Here is a 25,641-nt window from a genome sequence, read left to right as displayed (position 1 = left end):
TGCTGGCTACAGGAGTGAAAGTGAAGACTACTTTCGATCTCCTAACGACGTGATCATGAAGATGTCGCAGGTGTACCACAGGACCAAAAATAAGGTTATCCAGGGACCTCTGGGTATTGCTTAGGTAGCTGGTAGCAATGGTTGTCTGTTGTTCTAGATTCCTGCCTTCAGGACTTACATCACTGATAGGTTTTTCCCCAGAAGGTTATAGTATTTCCGATATCTCTTAACTGTTCGCATGAGCTCGGAATGGTCCTTCCATCCTCTCATTGGATTGTGCTGATTGTGTATGAGCCAGAAGAAACTACAGTATGTTCTTGGATATCTACCTTCCGGCTCTTGAATTAGTTTTGAACCATCCTGATCCCAGCTCGTCACTTCTGGTAAAGAAAAGAGGAAGGACTCACATCTAGAGTTGTGAACGGCTGGATTCTGGGTCATGGACACGAACTTCAGATGAAAGGTGGTGCCTTTCCTCCAATTTGAGAATGACTCGTGACATATGAAATGTCATGCGGTATGTCTATTTACAACACAAAGGCTAAGGCTTGTGAGCCGACAGTTTTGAGGGTCAGGTCCGTATCTGAAGCCCATCTTGAGCATTCGTGCAGGATACACTTGAGAGACCTAAGGACTCGAGTGGCATCCAAATACTGTATAGGCCTGACTTCCTAAGGAAGTCTGTTCGAAGTTACTCCTGAGCCTAGTCTGTTCACCCGAAGGGGAAAGGTCCAAGCTGCTCATTCTGAGACCAGTTTAAAAGGCTAAGTGATGGCTTTCTACTGCAGAGGCTGAGAGGAACTTCCCTTGAGGAAGTTAGATGAGGAAAATCACAATCTACTGCAGAGGCACCGACTGTAGAAGTATCCCTTCTATGAAGCCAATTACAAAAGATGGGAGTTCTCCCAGTACTGTTCCTTGAAGAGGATCAGCATGTTTGGATACTATCTGGCATGTGGCACTAGAAAGCCATTGAGGACAAATGTCATCAACAGTCTGTTGATTAATTGGTAAATCAGGCAAAAGGGTGAAAAGGCTAATGCATCCAGCATATACCAGGGGTGTTGGGAAGTGTTCCCCAAATGCTACTGATGTTTCTGGAACTAGAGATCAGTTCTAGTTCAACTGGGATATGAACTGATCTGTAGATACTGATCCTCAAAGAGCAAGAAGCCTTTCTGCCATGCACAGATGTAGAGACTACTCTGGTCCTAAAATGTGTCTGCAAGATTGTTTCTCTAGCCTGGAATGAACCTTGCTGACAGTTCTACCACATTGTTGGCTGTCCAGGTGTGTACTGTACCTGCTTTGCCGACTTGGAAATAGTTTGTGAAAGTAAATGGCCTAACTGTTGATGTACTCTACATCACAATGGTGGTGTTGTCATTCATCAGCGATATCAGATTTCTCATCAACCTCTGCTGGAAATGTTGCAACGTTATTAGTGTTGCTTGGACTGCAGTCAGGTTGAAATTCAGGTATTTTCTTTCATGAAGCAGTCTGGTTTCTCAGGTGTCCACCCCACACTTCCTTGGAAGTATCTCTGAACAGCAGAATCCCTGGAGGTGGAACTCCTCTTGTGAGGCGCTCATCATTCAGCTACTAGGTCCGATTGTCCAGTATTACCTGTTCCACTGCAACCAGATGGTAGGGGAATCACTGGCTGTTGACCGGTACCCCATCCTCAGATCTTGGTTAAAGGAAAGCTGTATGTCTTGATCGTGAAACATTGCCTACTGGAGGGAGAATGAATAGGTGAGTCATTGAGAAATCTCATGGAGGTGAATCTCATTCAAGTAGTTACATGAAGAGGTGAAAATGAAGAGGAGGTACTTCGTGTAGGACTGAAGGAAGGATATCTAGAAGTATACATCCTTCAGTTCCACCAAAAACATGGTCTTCTTTCCTGATGGTAGTCCATAAGGTACTTGCTGTCCCCATCTTGAATATTGTCTAGGGAGAGGATGATGGTCGGTCTCTGTGCCCCAGTCAACTTCTCCCCAGGAAGAGTAAATTGTAAAGGCCTGGAGAACCACCTCCAACGACTAGAGCAAGTTCCTCTCCATTGTTTCCTTCAGCACCCAGTGGTCCACATGTTAGCTAGCTGCAACGCCAGGAAGGACACACTTTTGCCTGAGAAGGCACAGTCTGCATACTTGTAATTTGTTTTGGGATTTACTGAATCCCAGGTTGTAATGAAGTGTGCAATTCCCCCTTGACCAGTAATTGAATCAGGAAGTTGTTTAGGGGTTGGTCATAAAAGCGGCTCCTATGGTAGGAGATTCCTGGGACAAGAATAATGTACCCTTGTGCTTGAGTCTTCCATCGGTTCACTGCTATTACTGAATTGATAAATGGGGGAAAAAGGTTTACCTCCTCTGGTACGTAGAACCTGCATTGTTGAGAGAGCTTAAGGGTGAATCTTGCATGATCAGCTGGAGTGTACGGAGTTTCTTCGATTGAAGATATAGGAATTGGTCCTATTGGAAGTTCCACATAAACGAACTGACTATGGCACCTAAAGGGCAGGTTAGACCTTTGAGGGACTCCAAAGTGATGATCAGTGGGTGTCATCCTTCACCTGATAGGTGTCGCTGTTGCCTTTGGAGATCAATGAACTCCTGAAGGAGTGAAAGACTTTAGCAATTGTAGAATCAGTCTTGAAAATCTGTACCTTCGGCAACACCAGACTGAAGTTAGGTATTGTAGTGTCGACGATTCTTTTGGTGCTCTTCGAAGGATCATCCTTCCCCTCTGGATATTCGCAGACAGGTCTGAGAACGGAGCAGAGCATTACTCTGCAGAATAAAAAGTGACAAGTGTTCATTGGGTTCCCCTTTGGAGACTGAACTGCTTCTGGCTCTCATGCCTTCAGGGGCACTAGGTGCCTGAGCCTTTCACAAATGAGTGGGAGAGCATGGCACCAAGCGGCGAGCAGTTGCGCTGCTGGAGAGAGTACTGCCCTTCGGTGGAAGGAGCCTTCCTGACAATTGTGCAAGCACAATGTGGCATCTTAGTGCTCGTACGAGTGCTGAAATCAGACCTGAAAAGTTTCCTGCTCCTATTTCCTTATTGTGCGAACGGGTAAAGATCATTGTATTGTCAACCGTTCTCAGAGCGCGGGGAAATCTAGCGTTGTGGAACGGTCTCGGCGCGTAAGACGGTCTTGATGCATGAAAGGATCCCAGTGCTTTGAAAGATTTCTGGACTGGGAGCATGGATGGAACAGGAGGTTGATTATCTAGTTCCCGTTGAGACGAAGACGAAGGAAAGAAGGTGAGTAAACCCAGTTCTTCTCCATGTTTGCTCTCTTTTGTGGGAAGATTTCGTTGCTCGTACAAGTAAGAAGAATGATATAGGTTCCTCTTCCATAGGTGTATCAGACTGGAATGCCGGAGTAAAGCAGGTGGCAGATGTTCTGTGACCCAAAAGTCACTGAAGGTCAGGCATGAGGAGTCCAGTTGTGAGAGGTGTCTTGATTTTGTGGTTTCCAATAGGTGATGTCCAAACACATGGTTTCCAGTGAGCAGTGTCCGATGGTGTCTGATCGCATGGTGACCAAACGTGTGGTGTCCAAGCACAGGGAAGACTGATCACTCGGTGATAGAGTGTACTTAAGGACTAATCCTGATTGGGCCAGTCACTCAGGGCTGTCATCTTCCTAGGGGAGATCCTGTAGTGTTCTGGGAACATGTTTAAAAGAAAAAAAAATGAGGGCGGAACCATTCCTTCCAACTGACAGTGTGTGTGGTCGGTCTTGCCCAAGACAGAGCACTAGTAGAGAGTTAATACCTGTACTATGTACTGATACTTCTCAGGGATAAGTACCACTCGTCTCAAGTATGTGGAGAGAACATATGAAGATCCCTTCCACAAGTGGATACATCATCTGTATGCTCCGTCCCTCGTTCGTATATGAATTGTAAAAATTCTGGCTGATTCGTCTTCTTAGACGTGAACGATTTTTTCTTCTTTGAGCCAGAAGTTGTAGTTTCCACAGGTTTGGTTGAGGGCTATCCATTTGTCCAAAACTGAGGGCAGAGCATTACAATACTGTACTTCTTCCTAGTATGGGACAGTGTACGATACGCATAGCTTCTCTCACCCATATCCATAAGTAGCACATGCTCATCCAAGCTGGAGCAGTGTTTGCCAATGCTTCTCCCTGGTGAGGTATAATTTTTGGCACGCCCCCTTTTTCTTCTCCCCAAAAGAGAGAGAAATTAGTTGGTTGTCCGGGATAGAGAGGAAGTAGGGCAACGCAGTATGTCCCAGCCAATGGTGTGTACTCAAGTGTTCCGATACTTCTTGGTGAGGAATAATTTTCGGCACAAACCCCTCCTTGTAGAAGACCGAGCATAAGTAGCAGGAGCATCCCATACTGATACATCTTCATTGTGTAGGTTCATTTTCATCACAAACCACTTCTCATTCTCCTGAATAGGTAGAGAAAGTGAGAGATTGGTCGACCGTTCAGGAACGATGAAAAAAATGGTACCTTTCATTCCTAACATGTTGTATTAATGGTCATGGTAAATATCAGAGAATTTCACTTAACATCAATAAGGTATTACAGAGTTCTATGGTTACTTGGGGCTACACATAGTGGGTCTTCCATAATGTGGCCAAAGGTAGAGAAAGTATATTTCCTGATGAGAATCGAGCGCAGCATTATTGTATAGGTATGAATGAGTTTTCAATGCTGGCAATTCGATTAATACAAGAATCTGAAGTATCACGGACTAATGTTAACAGACTTTCTGCCACTATGGAAGAAAGATTTGACTGCAAGTATCGAGAGCAAAGCCCATCATGGGAAACCTTTGAAGTGACACTTCCATGCCAATATCCAATCCAGGTTATTAGTTCATGCCTTGTCATCTTAGATATAAGCCTTGAAAATGGACCACATGAATTTCATGTAGTAACAATTCACCTTTTCTTCCAAAACAACTGTAATTGTTCCTTACCAATCAAATGCTTTCCTTGTGATACCAACATGAAGCCCTCAAGTTGAAAAAGTAAAACCAACAATAATGGGTTACAAAAATATATATTAGGAAACAACCTTGATACCTTATTTTGGAAATATAGTAAAGTACTTAATTGTCACAAAATCAGTGAAGGTAGCACAAGAGTAAAGTTATATAATTTTGTTTCTGTAACATGTACTTTTATAATTTTATTCTGAAAGAGTATGTATTGAGATGGCTTAATTTTTATGCAGCATTCATGAATAACAGTCTCAGGTTTATTGGAGTATTTTCTCATCAGAATTGAATACTATACAGTAGTTATATTGGATTTAATTTTGATTATCAAAGCTTTTGACACAATTTAATGCATTGCCAATTTATCATTTTATCCAGAGATTTGATTGTCATAATTAATGGTTTCCGTTTATTAGATGATAGATTTTTTTTAATGTCAATTAAGATATTCCTTATTTCTTATCTGAAAGAACATTTCTCCGAGTTTTAGAAGTTTCTGGGTTAAACTTTTTTACCCCTCCCTCCCACTTGTCCTGACACTAAAGTTTACAGATTTATTGATATTCATTCATGCAGCTATTTGAGATAATGGAGTTGTTTACTGTCTCTTTGTCATTGTTTTCTAATGATTGAAAGCAGTGGCATTTTTTTTTTTTTTCTTTTTTTTTTACCATATTGTTTATATACACACTTGTCTGATGAGAATTAATATTTTTGAGTTGAGTTTCTTGTAGTAATTTTCATGTCAAGATTGATATTTCCCTTAATGTAATATGATTCGAAATCATATTGCCCAGGTTTATGAGGATTTTGTATTGAAATTTGTTTTTCTAACTGGAGTTCTTGTTTTGCAAGAATTAGTAAAGCTATATATATACATAGGGTTAGGAACGAAGTGGTGAGGGAGAGAACGGGTGTAAGAAATGAGTTAGCGGCTAGAGTGGATATGAATGTGTTGAGGTGGTTTGGCCATGTTAGAGAATGGAAAATGGTTGTCTGCTAAAGAAGGTGATGAATGCAAGAGTTGATGGGAGAAGTACAAGAGGAAGGCCAAGGTTTGGGTGGATGGATGGTGTGAAGAAAGCTCTGGGTGATAGGAGGATAGATGTGAGAGAGGCAAGAGAGCGTGCTAGAAATAGGAATGAATGGCGAGCGATTGTGACGCAGTTCCAGTAGGCCCTGCTGCTTCCTCTGGTGCCTTAGATGACCGTGGATGTAGCAGCAGTAGGGGATTCAGCATTATGAAGCTTCATCTGTGGTGGATAATGTGGGTAGGTTGGGCTGTGGCACCCTAGCAGTACCAGCTGAACTCGGTCGAGTCCCTGGTTAGGCTGAAGGAACGTAGAGAGTAGAGGTCCCCTTTTTGTTTTGTTTCATTGTTGGTGTCAGCTACCCCCCAAAATTGGGGGAAGTGCCTTGGTATATGGATGGATGGATGGATGTATCTGTCTCTAGATGATGTACACTTATTTTTAATTATCTTATAATAAATTTTCAATCTATAATTTTCAATTACTGATTATACAATTTTTTCACCTCCTCAGGTACAAAGAAAGATGTTAGAAACGCCACTGTTTTGACTCAAAAAGATGGGAAGAAGCTTTGTAAGCGATACAGTCTAGCAAAATATGTTGAATGTTCTGCAAAGACTAGTGAAGGTGTCCAAGAAGTCTTCACCTTTGCCACAATGGCTGCCATTGGATTAACTCCAAAACCTCGACAGTGCACCATCATGTAGTATTCAACAATGCATCTACTCTTCAAAATGGAATCAAATCTTGAAAATTTATTTTTATTTTTGTCATTAAATTGCTGTGAAATTCCTTATTTATGTGTTATGTATATTTTATGATGTTACTTATAAGCATAAATAATTGAAAGCACTGTATTATTTGTAAATATTCATGAGAAAAGCCATCTGGAATATATAAAGGCACCTACATTTATTTACATTTCAGATGAGCTTATGTATAGATTTTACAACACTTTTCAAGTTCTTGGGTTTTATGATTGTCAGTTGATCCCATTAAAATGTCAATTTTCACCGTGACCATGGAGATTTTTAGGGAGGTGCAATAATGACATTTTGAAAGTCTTGGCAAAATTACAATATACTTTAATAGTATAATATACAAATGTAGTGTATTGTGTAAAAATAAGTGATACAAGTTTGAGTACACTTATGGACTAAACTCATGCCTTGATTTTATTGAGTCAAGTTTTGTAGCCATTTTTAGCTATGGACAATTAATGTGTTTGTCTAAATTTGAGAATCTTTATTAATACTGTATGGTACTGTTCTGGCTATTTAAGATGGTTTTAAGGACAGTGGCACTTGGTTAATGGTAATTCAGGATTTGAGGTAAACCCTGGTAATTTTCATTGTGTGCATACTTTCAAAGTATTCAGAATAATTTTAATGGTAGGTTCTTACTCTTGAATGTAAATATGGAAAAGTTTTTAGGAGGTTTATGTTATGAATACACAAATATTTGATGATAGCAACTACAACTGTAAATATATGGAGCAGAGTATTTTTATGATGTTGAAAACAATATCTTGTATGTCTAGATTCAATTACTGCAAGTCTTGCATAATTGAAAATCCTTATTGCTGGTCATACAGACATATGCTTTTTGTGAAATGCTGTTAGCTATGTATTATTGATTACCCCTTCATAATGAAGTTGATGCTGTATTTACAAATTATGTATTTCACAAAACACCTGATTATCAAGAAAATTATCAATAACTGAAATTGAAGAAAGTGAGGGTTTTTAAATGAGATGTTCAAAATAAATTTTGAGAAAAAAATACATTTCTATGAGAATGTTCTATAAGAATTTAATAGGAAATATTATGGAAAGTATTAGATTCGAAATAAATACAATATTGCCATTATTAAGGAAGTAAAAGCAGCCTTGAAAACATCTTTCGACCAGGAAACCGGGCCTAAATTTTTATATTCATGGAGATGATGGGATTCTAAGTTGGATGGATGTATAGAATTTTGGTCAGGAGGCTGCTTCATTTTACTAGGTCTTGGCATTTCATGGTTTTGGTGCAGCTTTCCATATTTAGTAATTTATGTATTACCTAGTGGTGTCGTTGTGCCATACTTGAATATTATGCTGTTCGAATTGCTCTCTCTAGGTATTGCTCTTTGATTTTCTTAATTGCAGTCTTCAGCATTTTACTGTATTCCATTAAAACTGTAAAAAGATGGACAGCAATTGACTGTTCTATTATATATAATTTCATTTCAAACATGTTTAATATTGTATGTTTTCCTGTGTCAATCCAAAATAAGTATTCAACTATGTAGCTTTTTTCGGTGAATCAGGTTTTGCATTATGAAAAATATGTTGAAGTTCAACTGATGTGAATGACTTGACCAGGTCAAAATATACTTGTGGGAATGTTCTGAATGTATTAGTTGGAAGAGATCGAAGAGAGTAGATGAGATCCAAAAAGAAGATGGCAGCAAAGAACATAAAGTATTGTGTGCAGTAGAGCACATCATGTTGAAATGATAGCATTAAATTCTTATTGTCATATTCAACTTTTTAAGATAGATGTTGAAAATAATAAATAATACTGTTGTACCACAATTCTCCTCAATGGAAAGGTCTCATGTTAATGTGCCATAGGACACTTATGTAAAATAGTTACATTCAAAGACTTGTAAACCTAGAATTATAGTGAGACATGAATGTGGGATTGATTCCATTGCCTATTTACCTCCTTGTATGAGGTTAGAGCCATCAGTATACCTCATGTGTCCTGTAGACTTTACTGGAGGTTCTTTGCAGGGCCCATTTGGTCTCTAGCTGCACGCTTAGCCTTTTATTTCCTTCATCCATCTTGCTCTCCAACCACTTACTTTGCAACTGCAGTCCTCCCCCCATTGCATCTAGGGGATAAATGACCTACCCAGCTATGGTTCATATTAAATAAATCAAATTCATATTTAGCTAGGATTTCTCAAATTATCAAGATTGTGCAACATGCCAGAAGAAAAGGTAATCTTATGTAGCTTTCTAAAGAAAAACCAACTAAATTTATAGCTGTTGTATAAGAATCGTAATTTTCCTTGACATATTTGTAATTCATAGGAAGCATACTATAGTATTTACTTTTCTTGAAGGGGTAATCCATATTCATTTCATCATCCTTTGTCAATAATTCATATGCCTTTCATCATCCCTTATGAAAGATAAACAAGGCTTGCAGGAAAATTATGTAATAGTTTGATAATTATTGTTTTTTATAAATGTTATACTGTGTGGTGTATTTAAAATGTTGTGTTAGAAAACTAATTGAAGAATCTTTTTATAGTTTTCCCTAAGTACTATGTACAGTTCCTGGAATTTTCTGCAGTTAATTGTTGGAACAAAAAGGATTGTATTATTGGCTGAAATTTGGAAAAATAAGTGATGTTCTGAAGATTGATTACAGTTAATAAATCTTATAAAGATTTATATTTATATTTAACAATATTCATAATGTAAAAAATGTGAAACACAACAGTGCCTTACAGAGAATGTATATAAAAGTGTGAATAATTGAAAATTGTCAGGTATTGGAATTTAATTGTAAATTTTATAAAAATCATATTAAGACGATAAAGTAATCTGAAGAAATATATACTTTCAAGTATTGAATGCAGAAGATGAGAAATTAAAGTGATTGTAAACTGATAAAAATCATGCTTTATCTAATAGTAAAGCAACTGTTTGCTGTGTTTTAGGTCTGTTGGAACAAAGTAAGAAACAAGCTCTTGTAAACCCTGTACAAGTGCTTCATTAAAATGTCTTTCTTAACTTTAATTTTATTGGGAATATCCATTCCTAGTGAACATTGTGGTATATGGTTGATTATTTTCAGCTTTACACTGAAAGAAACTATACCACCACTTGCCAGGTTTCATTCTGGAGTACACTTGAAAACAGAAAACTTGTGAAAGAGAAAAACTGATTTATTAAACAGTATTTTATTTAAAACTTATTTCTACATAACTCCTCTTTTAATTCCATGTCCAATACCCTTTTTGTTGGCTAAATTGCATATTCAAGTATGATATATTGTAGTCGTTTTAAAATTTAGCATACTCCAGCACTGGGGTTTAGAAAGTATTTTTTAGCCTGGAATAAAAGTACAGTTCTTTACGAGCTTTTTTCCTAAGCAGTCTATCTTACACTTACGAGCTATACCACGACTACTTTTCTGTCAGTCATTCATGACAAATTCACTCTTACAAAAACAATGTACACAATACTTGCACACACAATTAAATAAATACACACAATCTTTTATCAACAATAATGTGGCTTTAGTGAATATGAAGTAATGCTTCACTTGCTCCCACTCCCTCCTTATTTTTCTTCTTTTTCTTTGGCTGCGGAGTATCTGGGGCATCTAGGTTTTCTTCTTCCATAGCATCAAAGGCATAATCGACCAACCATTTCTCCAAAAGCTGCTCAAAGAACTCTTCTAGGATCTTCGCATTTTGATATATTTCGGTATCTTTCTGTAAATAGCAAAAAGAAAAGAACTATCAGAATTTAAAATACTCAATACAATTTTTAGATATAAATACATACATACATATACCATGGCACTTCCCCCAAGTTTGGGGAGTAGCCGACATCAAACAAAGGAAACAAAAAAGGATACCTCTCCTCTCTACGTTCCTCCCAGCCTGACAAGGGACTCAACCGAGTTAGGCTGGTACTGCTAGGGTGTTACAGCCCACCCTCCCACATTATCCACCACAGATGAAGCTTCATAACGCTGAATCCCCTGCTGCTGCAACCTCCGCGGTCATCCAAGACACCGGAGGAAGCAGCAGAGCCTACCGGAACTGCGTTACAATCGCTCGCCATTCATTCCTATTTCTAGCACGCTCTCTTGCCTGCCTTACATCTATCCTCCTATCACCCAAAGCATCCTTCACTCCATCCATCCACCCAAACCTTGGCTTGTACTTCTCCCATCAACTCTTGTATTCATCACCTTCTTTAGCAGACAGCCATTTTCCAATCTCTTAACATGACCAAACCACCTCAACACATTCATATCCACTCTAGCTGCTACCTCATTTCTTACACCCGTTCTCACCCTTACTACTTGGTTCCTAACCCAATCTACTCGAGAAACACCAGCCATACTCCTTAGACACTTCATCTCAAACACATTCAATTTCTGTTTCTCCGTTACTTTCATTCCCCACAACTCCGATCCATATATCACAGTTGGTAAAATCACTTTCTCATACAGAACTCTCTACATTCATGCCCAACCTTCTATTTTTTACTACTCCCTTATTTGTCTATAAAGTTCATCGTTTATCTAAAGAATCCTCACTTGAAGCAGCTCTGAAGTTGCTTGCACCCAAAAGAAAGATTTTTTCAAAGGCTGTGTTCACAACTTTTATGTAATGCAAAATTCAGAAGAATTGTCCTGCATGAACACTACATTTTTTTAAAAGCTAATTTGTATTTTTCCCAGCTTTACAAACCGGAGTTATTTAAATGTGTTAGTCCTAATGTCGATTTCCTACAACAATACAATAAAAATGAGAAACGGTGTTCGACTGTAACTATAATAGGTTACTTGGCAACTCCACTGCTAGGATACATTACATGCTGCTGTGATGCAAGCTCCACTAACCTGGTCAAAGACTTGAGGGATGGTTGAGGGAGGACCTTTAGTTATTGACTCAGGTTTGTGTAGCTAGTAAAAATATAAATTAAAAAAAATTTGTAGTTTATTCCTACGTGGATTCAAACTTCCAAGTCATTTACATGGGAGTCTTCCTTAGGTGGGAGGATGTCACTTGCTCTATGACTATTACAATAGTAAAATAAGACTTTATGCAAAAGTCACATGTAAGTAGGTGAAGACAGACTAAGAAGATACTTTATACCAAAATTAGGCATAAAACCCAGCGATGGAAAGGCGTATTAGTCCAGTCTGTTCCAAGGGCGCTGGAAAGCATCTTCCATTGCTGGACCAAGTTCTGTTACAGCAGAACAATACACCAGGAGCTTGGAATTCAGGCTAGTGGCAAACACGTCTAGTGACAGCAACTCCACAAAGTAACAAGACACTTCGCTATTAGAGGAAGCAAAAACCCATTTGGAACAACTGTCATACCTAGTCGATTCAAATGGTCCACAACGACATTCCTCTTCCCAGAAATGAATCTCACTAAGAGGGCACTCCATTGGTCTCTGCTCAACGCCGTATCACTAATGCTAGTTGGCATAACAGAAGGGAAACAGTGTGTCCTTGTTCGGAGATGTAGGTCACTACTGTGGAGTTGTCACTCAGCACCAGTGACTCCTTTGAGAGTCTCAGAGAAGGGGAGTAATGCCAGGTATGTCGCATTCACTTCCCGGTAAGTGATATGAAAGGCCTTGTCTTCTCAAAACCACAGGCCTGAAAAAATCTGTTCTCTTGGCAGGTGAGCGCTTCACTATTAGCATGAAGACACCTAACAGAAGGAATTCGAGAGGAGAGGCTTGTAGTGGTATTCCTGCTAACAAGTTTTCCTGTCTCGACCACCATTGAAGATCTGTCGCTACCTCCTGGGACAAACAACAGGGTTACTGGGGGTCAGATGTTTGAGACAACCAGCTCTTCAGAGCACACGGCACTGAGCAAAGATGCATCCTCCTGATGGGAACAAGTTTCTTCAATGAGGTGGTGTCCCAGATGCTTCTGCCAAGATCGAGCAAGGAGCGTTTCCCTTTCCAGGAAGGTTTCCGCCACTTTCTTGAATCCCCAAACCCTGTTGGCAGATAGAAATTCTGAGTCCTGGGTTGAGACGAACCTCGGGTACTTACTTGATCTGGGATGATGCGGACATAAAAGCAAGCATCTTTCGAGTCTATGGTCAGCAGGAAGTAATTCTTCCTGATAGCCTGAAGAACAGTGGCCAGAGTCTCCATTTTGAATCTTGTTTGTAAGACAGTTTCAAATAAGTTAAGTCTATGAAAGGTCTCCAACCTCCTGTCAACTTCTCTCTACTAAGAGATTCCTGAGGAAGCCTGGGGAGGTGTCCAAGACTTCCTCTGTAGTTCCTTTGGCTAATCTTGGACACCTTGTAGGAGGTGGTCCTTCACAAATTCTCTCAAATAATAGGGTAGTCAGGAGGGTGGGCAGTCTTTGAATGGAGGGTGGGCAGTCTTTGAATGGGACTTGATATCCTGGGACCTGATATCCTGAACGCAGAACTTCCATGGTCCAGGGATCACTGACACCTACGCAAATGGGTTTGTAAGGATCTCCCTACATGGCAGGAACCACTATGGCCATAACTCCTTCGGCCAGAGGAGTGTCCTCTACGGCGAAAGGTGGGCTGAGTTGGCAGTTCCACTTCTGGGGTTTGTCAGACGATTTGACTTTTCCTTGAACATCCTTCCTCTCTAAAGACATTCTGTGAGTGGGGGAAACGGAGAAAGATTGGGAGGAGTCGTACTCACTCCTAGAGTAAGTTTCTCTACCTCTAGCAGACGGCAAGGGAGGAACAGGTCTTTCTCCGAGCTCGACAAGTGTGATGAGTATGATTCTCTCCAAAGAAGGTCACTTAGGTCACCTATTACGAGGACCACGTCTAAGACGTTTAATCACTGAAACATCATTGGCTGTGGAGGGGGGGACCATCTGAGGAAAGGTGGTAAAGGATCTGGCACCCTTTTCTTATCCTGAAATTGAAAAGTAGAAATATCTGAAATAGAAGGTTTTGGTGTTCCAAAGAACATATAATATCTGAAGTATTATGATCAGTAGGCAATGTACAGTATTGCAATTGCTCGAGTACAGTAGTGCAGTAAAATAACAGGTTTGTTATTCATATGGTAAATGGTTGTTGATTTAATTTAAACAAGGTAGTTGACGTTCAAGGGTAGAAACTGCCCGATAGACAGTAGAAGTTAACGAAGGAGCATAATCAAGAGACAGTTCCATTCGTTTACAAACTTAACCAGTGATAGCAAGATCAAGTTGTGAATTATTGTGTGACATAGCATCATAGCCATTGCATGGAGGGATACCTTCACGCGGTGTAATAGCGGTGCATTCAGTGATGTCAGCACGTGCATGGACAGCGGCACGTACAGACATGTTAGCTTGACGATGTGGCAAAGCTGTAGGATGTTTAACTAACACGTGCGTAGTTAAAATATTGGTAGGTGTTACAGTCGGCTTCCATACAGGTTACAGTAATGCCCCACAAAACAAAATTAATTCGTTCTGGAGTGGCTTTTGTTTAGTGAGAATTTCGTGTTACGAGTCATATTTTACATGTAAATCACCTAATTATCATCACCTTTTCCTCCTACGCCTATTGACGTAAAGGGCCTTGGTTAGATTTAGCCAGTCGTCTCTATCTTGAGCTTTTAATTCAATACTTCTCCATTCATCATTGCCTACTTTGCGCTTCATAGTCATCAGCCACGTAGGCCTGGGTCTTCAAAACTCTCTTAGTGCCTTATGGAGCCCAGGTGAATGTTTGGTGAACTACAGTCAAGCTTTGCTATTATCGATAGTTAAGTTACAGGACCAGGCACGATAAACAAATTTTCACGAATAAATACTACACTAAGGTGGGCTAACTCCTAACCTAAAAAGTCACTGCCATTTGCCACAAGCGGGTGCCCAAGCTGATGATTAACACAGTAAGCTCTGCCTAATATTGTAATTTGGTTTCTACAACAGTTTATTTATAATCATGTACAGTGTACAGTACATTTGCACACATGTACACTATGTACTGGACACAGCAAGGTTACAGTGCAGTATTTTGCTAAGGCAAAGTTTACCGAGTCGTCATCATCCCCTTACTGTTCTGTATAACAAAAGTTGTACCTATCTAGTAATACTGTACTGTAATAATACTCGCTGATAATGTACTGTTTATTACTGTAATATATGTACAGTAATATTGCTACAGTACAGCTTAACTGTACTTACTGTAAGTGTTCTGTGTTTTCGTTCAAGACTCGTAGCCTACGCCACTACTCTAGAAGCATGACGCAACTTTTTAAGTGTTGTCTCTTGCGCAGTATGTTATGTATACTTTCTTAAAACAGAAATATAGCTTATTTTATAATCTAAAAACTTATATATCTCTATAATGATTGTTTCTTTTAAATAAACAAAAACTGTGCATTCGATTACTTTTCAAAAGCTGATACCTCTCTCTCTCTCTAACATTCGATTTTGTTTCGGAAGCTTTATTGCATTCTAGAAAATTACAATTATTTAAATAGTTAATTGAGCTTTAATAAAACATTATGTACCTTGGTTTTAAATTTCTGGTGTATTTTATCAATCTAAGTATTTTGGAAGCCGGAATCAGGTCAGCTGATCTGATCACGGCACCCAAAATACTTATTGATAAAATACACCCGAAATTTAAAACAAAAAAACACATTTTCTATTAAAGCACAATTAACTATTCAAATAATCGTAATTTTCTAAAATGCAATAATGCTTCTGAAATGAAATCAAATGTGTGAAGAGAGAGAGAGAGAGAGAGAGAGAGAGAGAGAGAGAGAGAGAGAGAGAGAGAGAGAGAGAGAGAGAGAGAGAGAGAGAGAGAGAGATTGATTGATTGAAGGATGCCAGAAAACTTCAAATCATTCATATTTCTCTCCCTCTCTCTCTCTGTAATAAATGAAATCTTTGTTTCTTTGCAGTCTCTATTTAGGCTTTATATTCAAGGACAACAGAGCTAAAAACTATAAAATATTGTGCATCGGCAACATGAATGAAACTCCGGTTAACGTTATGTGATTCAACTCACAGTACAAGTAAATAGAATATGAGAAAAGCATTTCAAATTAAACTATTGGAACTAATATGCTAATTGGAAAATGATACATCAAGCGATAATTGTTTAATTTAGTAAATATGAAATATCCTTCAGTAGCATGCCTTAATAATAAGGGAGTTATTTGATCCAAAAACTGTGGTTGATGACGGACTAGGCAGGGTTGATCAGCTGATTTAAATGTAAACAATGCATAGAATTATAATTCACTATGTTTTTAATTATAAATACGATACTTAAATGTGAATGTTACTTGATTATTATTGGATACAGTTAAGGGAAACAACAGGGAGAGATAAGGACGAAACAATATGACATAAGACGAGATGGGGGGGGGGGGAAGCAAGTTCCTTCTTCTTGCACATTTCCCTCGCCACATCAACACTAATTTAAATAAATTAGTGAAATCGATGAAATTGGGAAATACGAGAAGGAATGGGAATACGTGGAATGAGGGATAAGAAAGAGGTTTAGAATGATTAATAAGATCAAAATGACGAATGGATGCTAGAAAAGATGAATGAAATCACAAAAAATACTGAAAATCTAAAGATTTGGAAAGATACGTTGTAGATGTGTGTGGGAGAGCAAAGTAAATGTGCAAAAGGGATTTGGGAAGGAATAAGGATATAATAATAATAAGAGCACAATAATAAAGGATATAATAATAATAAGAGCACAATAATAAAGGATATAATAATAATAGGAGAAGGACAATAATAATGTGAAGGGGATATCATACTAATATGCATGATAGGTTATATCAGGAAAGTAATTCTTTGAAAGTGAAAGGTCATATAAAGGGATAATATCATGAAAGTGAAAACAGGTTGGTGACGGACTACGCAGATTTCATCAGCTGATTTGATTGTAAACAATGCATGAGATTAAAATTCACTGTTTTCAATTATAAATACGATACCAAAATGTGAATTTACATGCAATAATATTGGATACAGTTAAGTGAAAAACCAGTTTAATCAAAATCTGGTTTATTTCAAATATATCTGTAATTTCTTATCACTGTAAATTGATACACTCTGTACAGAGATTAGCTAGGACCAGCTGGGCATAGATAGGTAGTGGCGCGCAGCTAGTGTAAAGGAGTGTGGGCTATTTGAAACTATGGCCTAGCTTGAATTTTAGTAGAATTTTTTTTTTTTTAATTTTCATTTGATAGGTATTGCATTGTTCTTGGCCATCCCAATGCTGTTGCCAATTATTAGAAATCCAATTCTTAATGTTGGGTAAATAATGATCACAAAGAATTTTCTTTTTTCTCTCTTTGGCCGCAAAAAGCCGAAACTGCTAAGCAAGAAACGGTGATTAACAAGGTCTGACTGTAATCTCTCTTGGGGAGTGCTAAGAGTATGCCCAAACCCTCTCCATCTACCCATCATCATGATCTCATTCACATGGGGCACTCGCGTAATCTTTCTTATAATTTCATTTCTAATCCTGTCCTGTCATTCAGCTCCCAATATTCTTCTGAGGGCTTTGTTCTCAAATCTATCAAATCTATTGGAGATTGTTTCAATGTCATACCATGACTCACGTATATTGAATAACACCAATCTCACTAAACTGATGTATAGTCTGATTTTTATATGTAATTTTAGGCGATTTGATTTCCAAATTTTATTTAACTTAGCCATTGTCTGATTTGCTCTTTCCAATATTTTATTAAACTCCAATTCCAAAGACCCTGTACTGGAGATCATAGTTCCTAAATACTTAAATGATTCTACCTCATTAATCCTTTCTCCTTCCAATGATATTTCATCTTCCATTGCATAGACCGTTCTCATCATCTATGTCTTTCTTTTTATCTTGAGCCCAACTTCGTGTGATATTTCATGCATTCTAGTAAGCAAGCATTACAAATCTTGTGGTGTTCTGCTAACAAGGACAGCATCATCAGCACCATCTCTGATTGTTCTACGCATTACAAAATCCATGAGGAGGATAAACAACTTGGGTGACAACACATTCGCTTGGAGTACCGGTACTTCGCTTTTCACTGGAAATTCATTTGATAAGACTCCATTAACATTAACTTTTCACTTGCTATGCTCATGAACAGACTTAATCAAATTTACATATCCAAGAGGAATTCCATAATAACGCAGGACTCTCCACAAAATTGGCTGGTGCACACTATCAAATGTTTTCTTATAGTCCACAAATGCAATCAAAAGGGGATTTCTATACTATAAGCATTGCTGTACAACTTCTCAAAATAAAAATTTGGTCAGTGCAACTTCTACCTTTTCTAAATCCTGCTCGTTCATCTCTCCTTTTCATCAATCTTTATCTCCAGTCTTTTTAAAATAAGCATACTATATATTTTCATAACCACTGACGTAAGTATTATGCCTCTGTAATTATTGCAATCAGTCAGGTCTCCTTTTTTTGCTATTTTCACCAACACTCCTAATTCCCATTCCTCAAGTTTTACCTCTTTATGCCATTCTACAAAATAATCTTATAAGTATTCTGGGAGTCACTTCATTTTTGGCCAGTATCATCTCGGCAGTTATTCAATCGTATCCTGGGGCTTTCCATCTCTTTAGTTTTTTAGGATAGCTTCGATTTCAAACACACTAAATTCATCCATGGGCACATCAAGGTCTTCATCAGCTCCAGGTATATCAATCAAATTATTCCCTTCATATCTCCTAATCATAACCTCACTAAAGTGTATCATCTAACGTTGTCTTTCTTCATCTGTTAGTAGAACAGCTCCATCTCTCTTTTTGATGGGTATATGTTTCTTCTTCTTTGCCACAGTCGAGATTTCATAAATAATTCTATGCGCAATTCTCACACTATAGCCACTTACTGAATTCATAGGTTTGTCAGCCTCCTCTGCTTCACTGTCTAAATATTCTCGCTAGTCATTCCTGGCTTTTCTTTTGACCTCACTGTCAATACTGGAATACTTAGCATGTTCTACTTAGCAATTTTCATTACTTCCTTGAAAACTTTCAACAATCAATTTCTGTCTGTCTCCTTTTAATAGTATCCCAAGTATAATTTGATATCCATGGCTTTCTCCTTATAACTGCGTGTCCCAAGACTTCATTACTAACCGACTGATATTTGTTCTTAATATCACACCATTCTTCAGTAATTGTCTGTTCTTCGTCTCTGAAAGTTTCTAAGACTGCAAATCGATTCTTACATTCAATTGTAAATGTTTCTCTGTGCTCTCCTTCTAAAAGTTTAGTTGTATCAAACCTGGGTATTCTATCTATCTTTCTGTTGGGTGCTTTCAGTTTTCAAATCAGTGTGGCCATGAGGAGCTGGTGATCACTACCAATATCGGCACCTCTATAGCTTCTTAAATTTCTCAAGAGTCCTACTTCTCTCTTTATTAATGGCAATGGGATCTACAGTATTTGATTTCTGCAAATGCCTCATGGTGAAGTCCATGTATACTTGTGGATGTTCTTGTGTTGAAAAAGAATGCCTCTAATGACAAGATTGTTTCCTGAACAGAAACTTATGAAATGTGCTCCATTTTCATTTGCAACTTCGCCAAGACTCCCAACACCCATCACATTCTCTATTCCTTGATTATTTCTTTCAACTTTAGCATTGAAGTCGCCAATCACAATTTTTATCTCTCCCTCTTAGGGAAATAAAAAACACCACAATAAATTTTATAATAAAGCTACAGTATACAGTAACCACAATGAAATACTATACAGCCAAATACATTTGAACCATTCAATATAACTAAACTAACTGTTAATACCTGTAAATTAAGTAGTTATTAAAACATAATGCAATGATAAATGGAAAATAATAATATACATCCCGCACAATACTGTACATATGCAAAATATACAGTACCACATGTACATACATACATATACCAAGGCACTTCCCCCAATTTTGGGGGGTAGCCGACACCAAACAAATGAAACAAAAAAGGGGACCTCTCCTCTCTATGTTCCTCCCAGGCTGACATTGAATTCAACAGAGTTTGGCTGGTACTGCTAGGGTGCCACAGCCCACCCTCCCACATTATCCACCACAGATGAAGCTTCATAATGCTGAATCCCCTACTGCTGCTACCTCCGTGGTCATCCAAGGCACCGGAGGAAGCAGCAGGGCCTAACGGAACTGCGTCACAATTGCTCGCCATTCATTCCTATTTCTAGCACGCTCTCTTGCCTCTCTCACATCTATCCTCCTATCACCCAGAGCTTTCTTCACGCCATATATCCACACAAACCTTGGCCTTCCTCTTGTACTTCCATCATCTCTTGCATTCATCACCTTCTTTAGCAGACCCATTTTTCATTCTCTCAACATATTCATATCCACTCTAACTGCTAACTCAATTTCTTACACCCATTCTCACCCTCACTAATTCGTCCCTAACCCTATCTACTCGAGATACACCAGCCATACTCCTTAGACACTTCATCTCAAACACATTCAAATTCTGTCTCTCCGTCACTTTCATTCTCCACAACTCTGATCCATACATCACAGTTGGTACAATCACTTTCTCATACAGAACTCTCTTTACATTCATCACCAACCCTCTTTTTTTTTTACTACTTCCTTAACTGCCCAACACCTTGCATCCTTGCTGCAACAACAGACCCCAAGTACTTAAACTGATCCACCTCCTCAAGTAACTCTCCATTCAACATGACATTCAACCTCGCACCAAATGTACTGTACTAAACGGATTTTGAGCGAAACGAAAAATCTATTTTTGGGTGAGATAGCCATGTCGTCCTAATGGAAGGTTCCCATAAGTAGCTTCCTAAGGGATATTTTACTACAGTGATATTCCCAGAGAATTTACATTTAGGTCTCCAGAATTCTAACTCCTGGCGCGAATATCCTTAAAATTTCCCTTAAGGATATCGCTTAAATCAGGGGATGTATATCTTGATACGACACATAGCAATCTTCACCCCGAATACCGTTTTCGCCTCGAGGGGGGAGAGTGGCAAATAGAAGGGGAGCCGCTATCAAGGTTACCCTTCCTCTCATACTACTATTGAGTATCTAGATGGCGCCATATCCATGATGGCGCTTATTCCTTGTAGCATTGAGCATGGTGCTACAGATATAGTAGTTTCGGGAGGGATCATGCCAAGGCCTTTTCTATGGAAAAGGAGGGCGGGTCCATCAGCACGACATGGCTATCTCACCCAAAAATAGATTTTTCGCTTCACTCAAAATCCGTTTTTTGGGCTCAAGCCATGTCGTCCTGATGGAAGCTTACCAGAGAATTACTAGAAAGTACTATCTGTGGATTTTCATAAGTGCTTTAACCTTGGGACAATTTTTCTATGGTCATTCGGACTAATGAGACAAATGACGTTACCGTTATGCGTCATTACCACTAATCATAGACAATGTTAGTGCTTCCTGCCCCCGCAGGGAAGAGTCATACTAGACAGTAGAAAAGGGGCCTCAAGGTTAGCATATATTGTATGAACAAACATAAGTATCCACTAGATATACAAAGGGTCTCACGGTTAGTAAATATTGTCGGAACAATTAAGTGTCAACTATATCTATTGTTTGTAACCATACAATAATATGAGGTTTACTTAAATAAGTAAAAGAACTCTGGCATAATTGATGTGCTAATTGCAGGGCAAAATAGGATGCAATTACACTCTAATAGACATTTATTTTGAATAAATGACCAAATGAAATAACGAGTGTAACGAATGCAAGGTGTTAAGGGAATTATACGTGCAACGTATACAGAAATATTTTTCTCCCTGAAAGGGAAGAAATGATGAGTGCCACTCTAAAACTGAAAATTTGGATAAATTTTCCCAATTTCTGTAAATGTTGTAGACTATCAACACTGTACTATGTACACACGGCACAAGTGTTATCTGTATAATTCCACACCTGAGATTTTGAACAGTCTTAGTGTCACCATGGTGACACTCACTTAAAAGGTATCTCACTGGGAGTGTCAACACCTTTTCACCCTAAGTGATAGTCCCAATCAATTAACTGTTCATCGCAGCACTAGACGACAGGTTTTAATACACTACCTGCAGCCACCACTTAGTGCTTCAGTTCGTGGACTTGCTTTGCGTAGTGTTTGTAGAACACTCTGGACGATTTCCATTCAATATATGAGTGAAGACGCTCAAAGTCCATATACTGAAAAAAGTTCAGTGATGAAGCAATTTTTCTTGGATCATGACCTGCGGGTGTACTGTCAGGATCCGCACTGCGAATGAAGTAGGTGAGCTTCGCCCTCAGTTGTTTTAGGGATAAGTTTGATCCTGAAGTTTCTCCTTTGAAGAGCTGTCCTCCCCTGAAGTCTCAAGTTCTACAAAGATAGACCTTTAGACACTCTACTGGACATAGAGAGACATCTTCCTTCAGAGGGCAGATTCTCCAGGGACCCCATCTTTTAGTGGGTAGTCCCTGAGGCTATAGCGAACAGAAAAATAACCTTCTGGGTTAGATCCTTGAGAGAACGATTTCCATTGTTCACAGATGAAGCATAATGTAGGACCTTGTCCAAAGACCATGAAATGGGCTTCGGAGGAGCTGCAGGCCTAAGTCTAGCGCATGCCTTCGGGATCTTGTTAAAGATTTTGTTCGTCAGATCCACTTGAAAGGCGTATAGAAGAGGTCTAGTCAGGGCTGACTTGCATGTAGTTATTGTGTTTGCTGCCAGACCTTGATTATGAAGGTGGATAAAGAAGGACAGACATAAGTCTAATTGAAATTTCTTTCGGTCCTTTTGCTTTAACAAAAGCAACCCACTTTTTCCAAGACGATTCATATTGTCTTCTGGTTGACTTAGACTTGTATTCTTCTAAGAAGTCTATAATGCCTTTTGAGATCCCAAATCTTTTCTTAACCGCTAGGGCGAGAAAATCGTGAAATGAAAGTTTTGGGTTCTCTGTGATGAAGCGAAGACAGTTGACTTCTGAACCCGTTGAGATAGTGCTGGGTTCGGTACAAGGACCAGCCCCAGCCTCAGCCTCAGTTCCATCACTGGGTTCGGTACAAGGACCAGCCCCAGCCTCAGCCTCAGTTCCATCACTAGAGGGAACCAGTTCCTCTTGGGCCACTTGGGAGCCACTAGAACTGCCCTTCCTTGGAAGGATCTCAGCATGTTGAGGACCTTCAGCAGGAGATTGGATGGAAGGAACAGGAAATTCCGGGTCCATTTGTTCCAAACTAGGGACATGGCGTCTGTTATCTCCTCTAGAGGGTCCTCGTATGGGGCTACATATCGAGGTAGTTTCTTGATGACGCTCGTCACGAAGAGGTCGATCTGCAGTTCCGGGACTTGTTCCAAGATGGAAGAGAATGAGTCCGCGTCTGTGAACCATTCTGACTCTATCGGCTTGAGCCTGAGTAGAGCATCCGCTGTCACATTGCAGATCCTTTGTAAGTGAACTGCTGATAGGTGCCATCTCTCTAGACAGAAGATGGCTAATATCACATGGATTATATGGGACGATCTCGAGCCTTGTCGGTTCAGACATCTCCCTATCCCTTCGCTGTCCAAGATCAGCCTGATTTGGGCTGATCTGCAAGGGGAGAGTTTTCCCAATGACAAAAGGACTGCCATGGCTTCAAAAATGTTGATGAGAAAGGCCTTGAACAGAGATGACCAAGTCCCTTGGACTTTCCTTTGATGGGAGTGAACTCCCCATTCTTCCGTCTAGGCATCCATGTGGATGGTCATCGACGGCAGAGGTGGTTGCAAGGGCACGGTCCTCATTAGACTCTTGGCCTTCGACCATGGGTTGAAAAGTGATCGAAGGAAAGCCGATATCGATCATTTTAGATCTCTTCGAGCGTTTGATGCGTATCTTCTCCAGACCCCTGATGCATCTTTCAGCTGTGCTCTTAGCACTGGGTTTGTTACTGCTGCGAACTGGAGAGAGCCCAGTACTCTTTCCTGTTGGCGTCTTGAAATCCTGTTGAATTACAGTAGTCTCTTGACAGACCCTGCGATCTCCATCCTCTTCCCTGAGGGAATGGAGAGACAATGTGACCTCAGGTTTCAATGGTTTTTCAGCCATTGAAACCCTTGAGCTGGAGAGAGTCGAGACTTCTTGAAGTTGATTTTGCATCCCAGATGTTCCAGGAACTGGGTTGCTTCTTTGGATGCTTGCAGATCAGCCGTTTTGGATGTTGCCCGCACCAGCCACTCGTCCAGGTACTCTGCTACCTGAGCAGTTTCTAGACGTAGTTGTTGCACGACTGCGTCTGCAAGTTTCATGAAGATACTTGGGACTACGTTTAGTCCGAAGAGTATGGCTCTTAGAACATACTTTATCTTCTGTAACATGAATCCTAGGTAGGAGGAGAGGGGGCGACTGACTAGAAGGTGCCAATAGGCATCTGTCAGGTCCATCGAGACTGTGAACGCCCCTTTTTGTAACAGGGTCCTTATGTGTTGAAGGATTAACATCCTGAACTTGCTGTTTTTTATGAACTTGTTGAGTGGCGTCAAGTCCAGAATGACTCTGAGTTTTTCTGAGTCCTTCTTGGGAACACAAAACAGCCTTCCCTGGAATTTGAAGGACTTTGCTTTCCTTATAACCTGTATGCTCAAGGGCTATAGGGTATATTCTTCTAATACGGGGTTGGAGTGTTGGAAGAGTTGAGGAAACGATGGTGGAGACTTGTTCCGTTTCCATCCTAGTCCAATCTTGATTGGGCCCTGGGCCCAAGGATCGAAGGTCCTATGATCCTGAACTTGTTGGAGCCTCCCTCCTACCGGAAGCGTCTCCTTGCTTCGACTGATCGGAGGGTTTACCTCCTCAACCGCCTACCTGGGGCAACGCGGTCGAAGTAACTGTGGGATGTTGTTGAGCAGGCCGAGGGAAAAGTCTAGACTTCTTTGTCTTCCTTTTAGGTTGGGGACCCACATCCGGGGAAGACTTCCTCTTTGAAGAGATGCCCCACTTCTGGAGAAGGTTCCTATTCTCCATGATGGCTTTCTCGACTACTTCTTTGACTACTTCGTTCGGGAAGAGGTCTTTAACCCAGATGTTAGAAGATATCAGCTTCCTGGGTTCATATTTCACTGTTGCAGCAGCGAACACGAACTCTCTACAAGATCTCCTAGCTTTCATGAAAGCATACAGGTCCTTTACTAAGGTGGCCATATGCATTTTGGCCAGGACCATAAGCATGCCTGGGGTACTTTGTTGGCCTGCACACATCTCTATGCAGTTTTGTAGGGATAAAGAAGCCGCAAGTCTCTCCTTCGTCTCTTGTTCCTTGCACAAAAGTCAGAAAGTTTAGGGAGATTCTTGCTAAACTGTCGTCCAGTGATGTACGCGTTGTTTCCCTACTGAGAAGGTTGGGTGGACTTCCTTTAATTCCTTCTCCTGCGTGGGCAAGGCTAACGACAGAGGCCTGCACTCCTCTAGTGCAGGGCATGGTTTGCCTGCCTCCATTGCCTTGGCAACAGATTTAAATGCTATTGAAGCAGGAGTAAGAAAGGTAGAGTGTTTCTTGCTCAAAGCGGACACTTTCGACACCGAATAGCCCACCTTTCTCAGGCTACTTGACAAGGGAGCCTGTGCCTTATTGTGGTCGAAAACCATGACCTCCTTTGGTTCCGTCTCCTCTTTTGACATTGGTTCATGCTTCAGTCGGATGAAGAAATCAGGGTAAGCGTTAAGGCTTGGCCAAACTGGATGTCGTCTAAGGGGACAGCTCCCATCTTCTTTGAGATGTAGTTTGCGGTTCGAAATCGACATAAGCTCCGCATACCTCCAGGGATTGGTTTTGGAGCAGGTCGGGAGGTCTTGGCATCTGGGTCGCTTGTATG

General features: G+C 39.9%; 2 protein-coding genes across 7 annotated transcripts in view; one reads left to right on the top strand and one right to left on the bottom strand.

The window, feature by feature from the left end:
• LOC137627625 (ras-related protein ced-10-like) overlaps nucleotides 1-9,813 on the top strand; it is a 291,092-nt gene extending 281,279 nt beyond the window's left edge. For both annotated transcript variants that reach the window (XM_068358727.1, XM_068358728.1), the window contains one exon: nucleotides 6,536-9,813. In XM_068358727.1, the coding sequence (XP_068214828.1) occupies nucleotides 6,536-6,729 (194 nt within the window). In that variant the 3' untranslated portion in view covers nucleotides 6,730-9,813. The remainder of the gene's footprint in view (nucleotides 1-6,535) is intronic.
• Nucleotides 9,814-9,967: 154 nt separating this feature from the next.
• The window catches only part of LOC137627624 (E3 ubiquitin-protein ligase TRIM33-like), a 139,475-nt gene continuing 123,801 nt past the window's right edge, over nucleotides 9,968-25,641 (bottom strand). For all 5 annotated transcript variants that reach the window (XM_068358721.1, XM_068358722.1, XM_068358723.1 and 2 more), the window contains one exon: nucleotides 9,968-10,520. In XM_068358721.1, coding sequence (XP_068214822.1) covers nucleotides 10,323-10,520 — 198 coding nt within the window. In that variant the 3' untranslated portion in view covers nucleotides 9,968-10,322. The remainder of the gene's footprint in view (nucleotides 10,521-25,641) is intronic.

Source organism: Palaemon carinicauda, chromosome 35, assembly GCF_036898095.1.
Source record: "Palaemon carinicauda isolate YSFRI2023 chromosome 35, ASM3689809v2, whole genome shotgun sequence".
Classification (NCBI taxonomy): domain Eukaryota; kingdom Metazoa; phylum Arthropoda; class Malacostraca; order Decapoda; family Palaemonidae; genus Palaemon; species Palaemon carinicauda.
The sequence above is the reverse complement of the archived record's forward strand: the minus strand, read 5'-3'. Positions and strand labels throughout refer to the sequence as shown.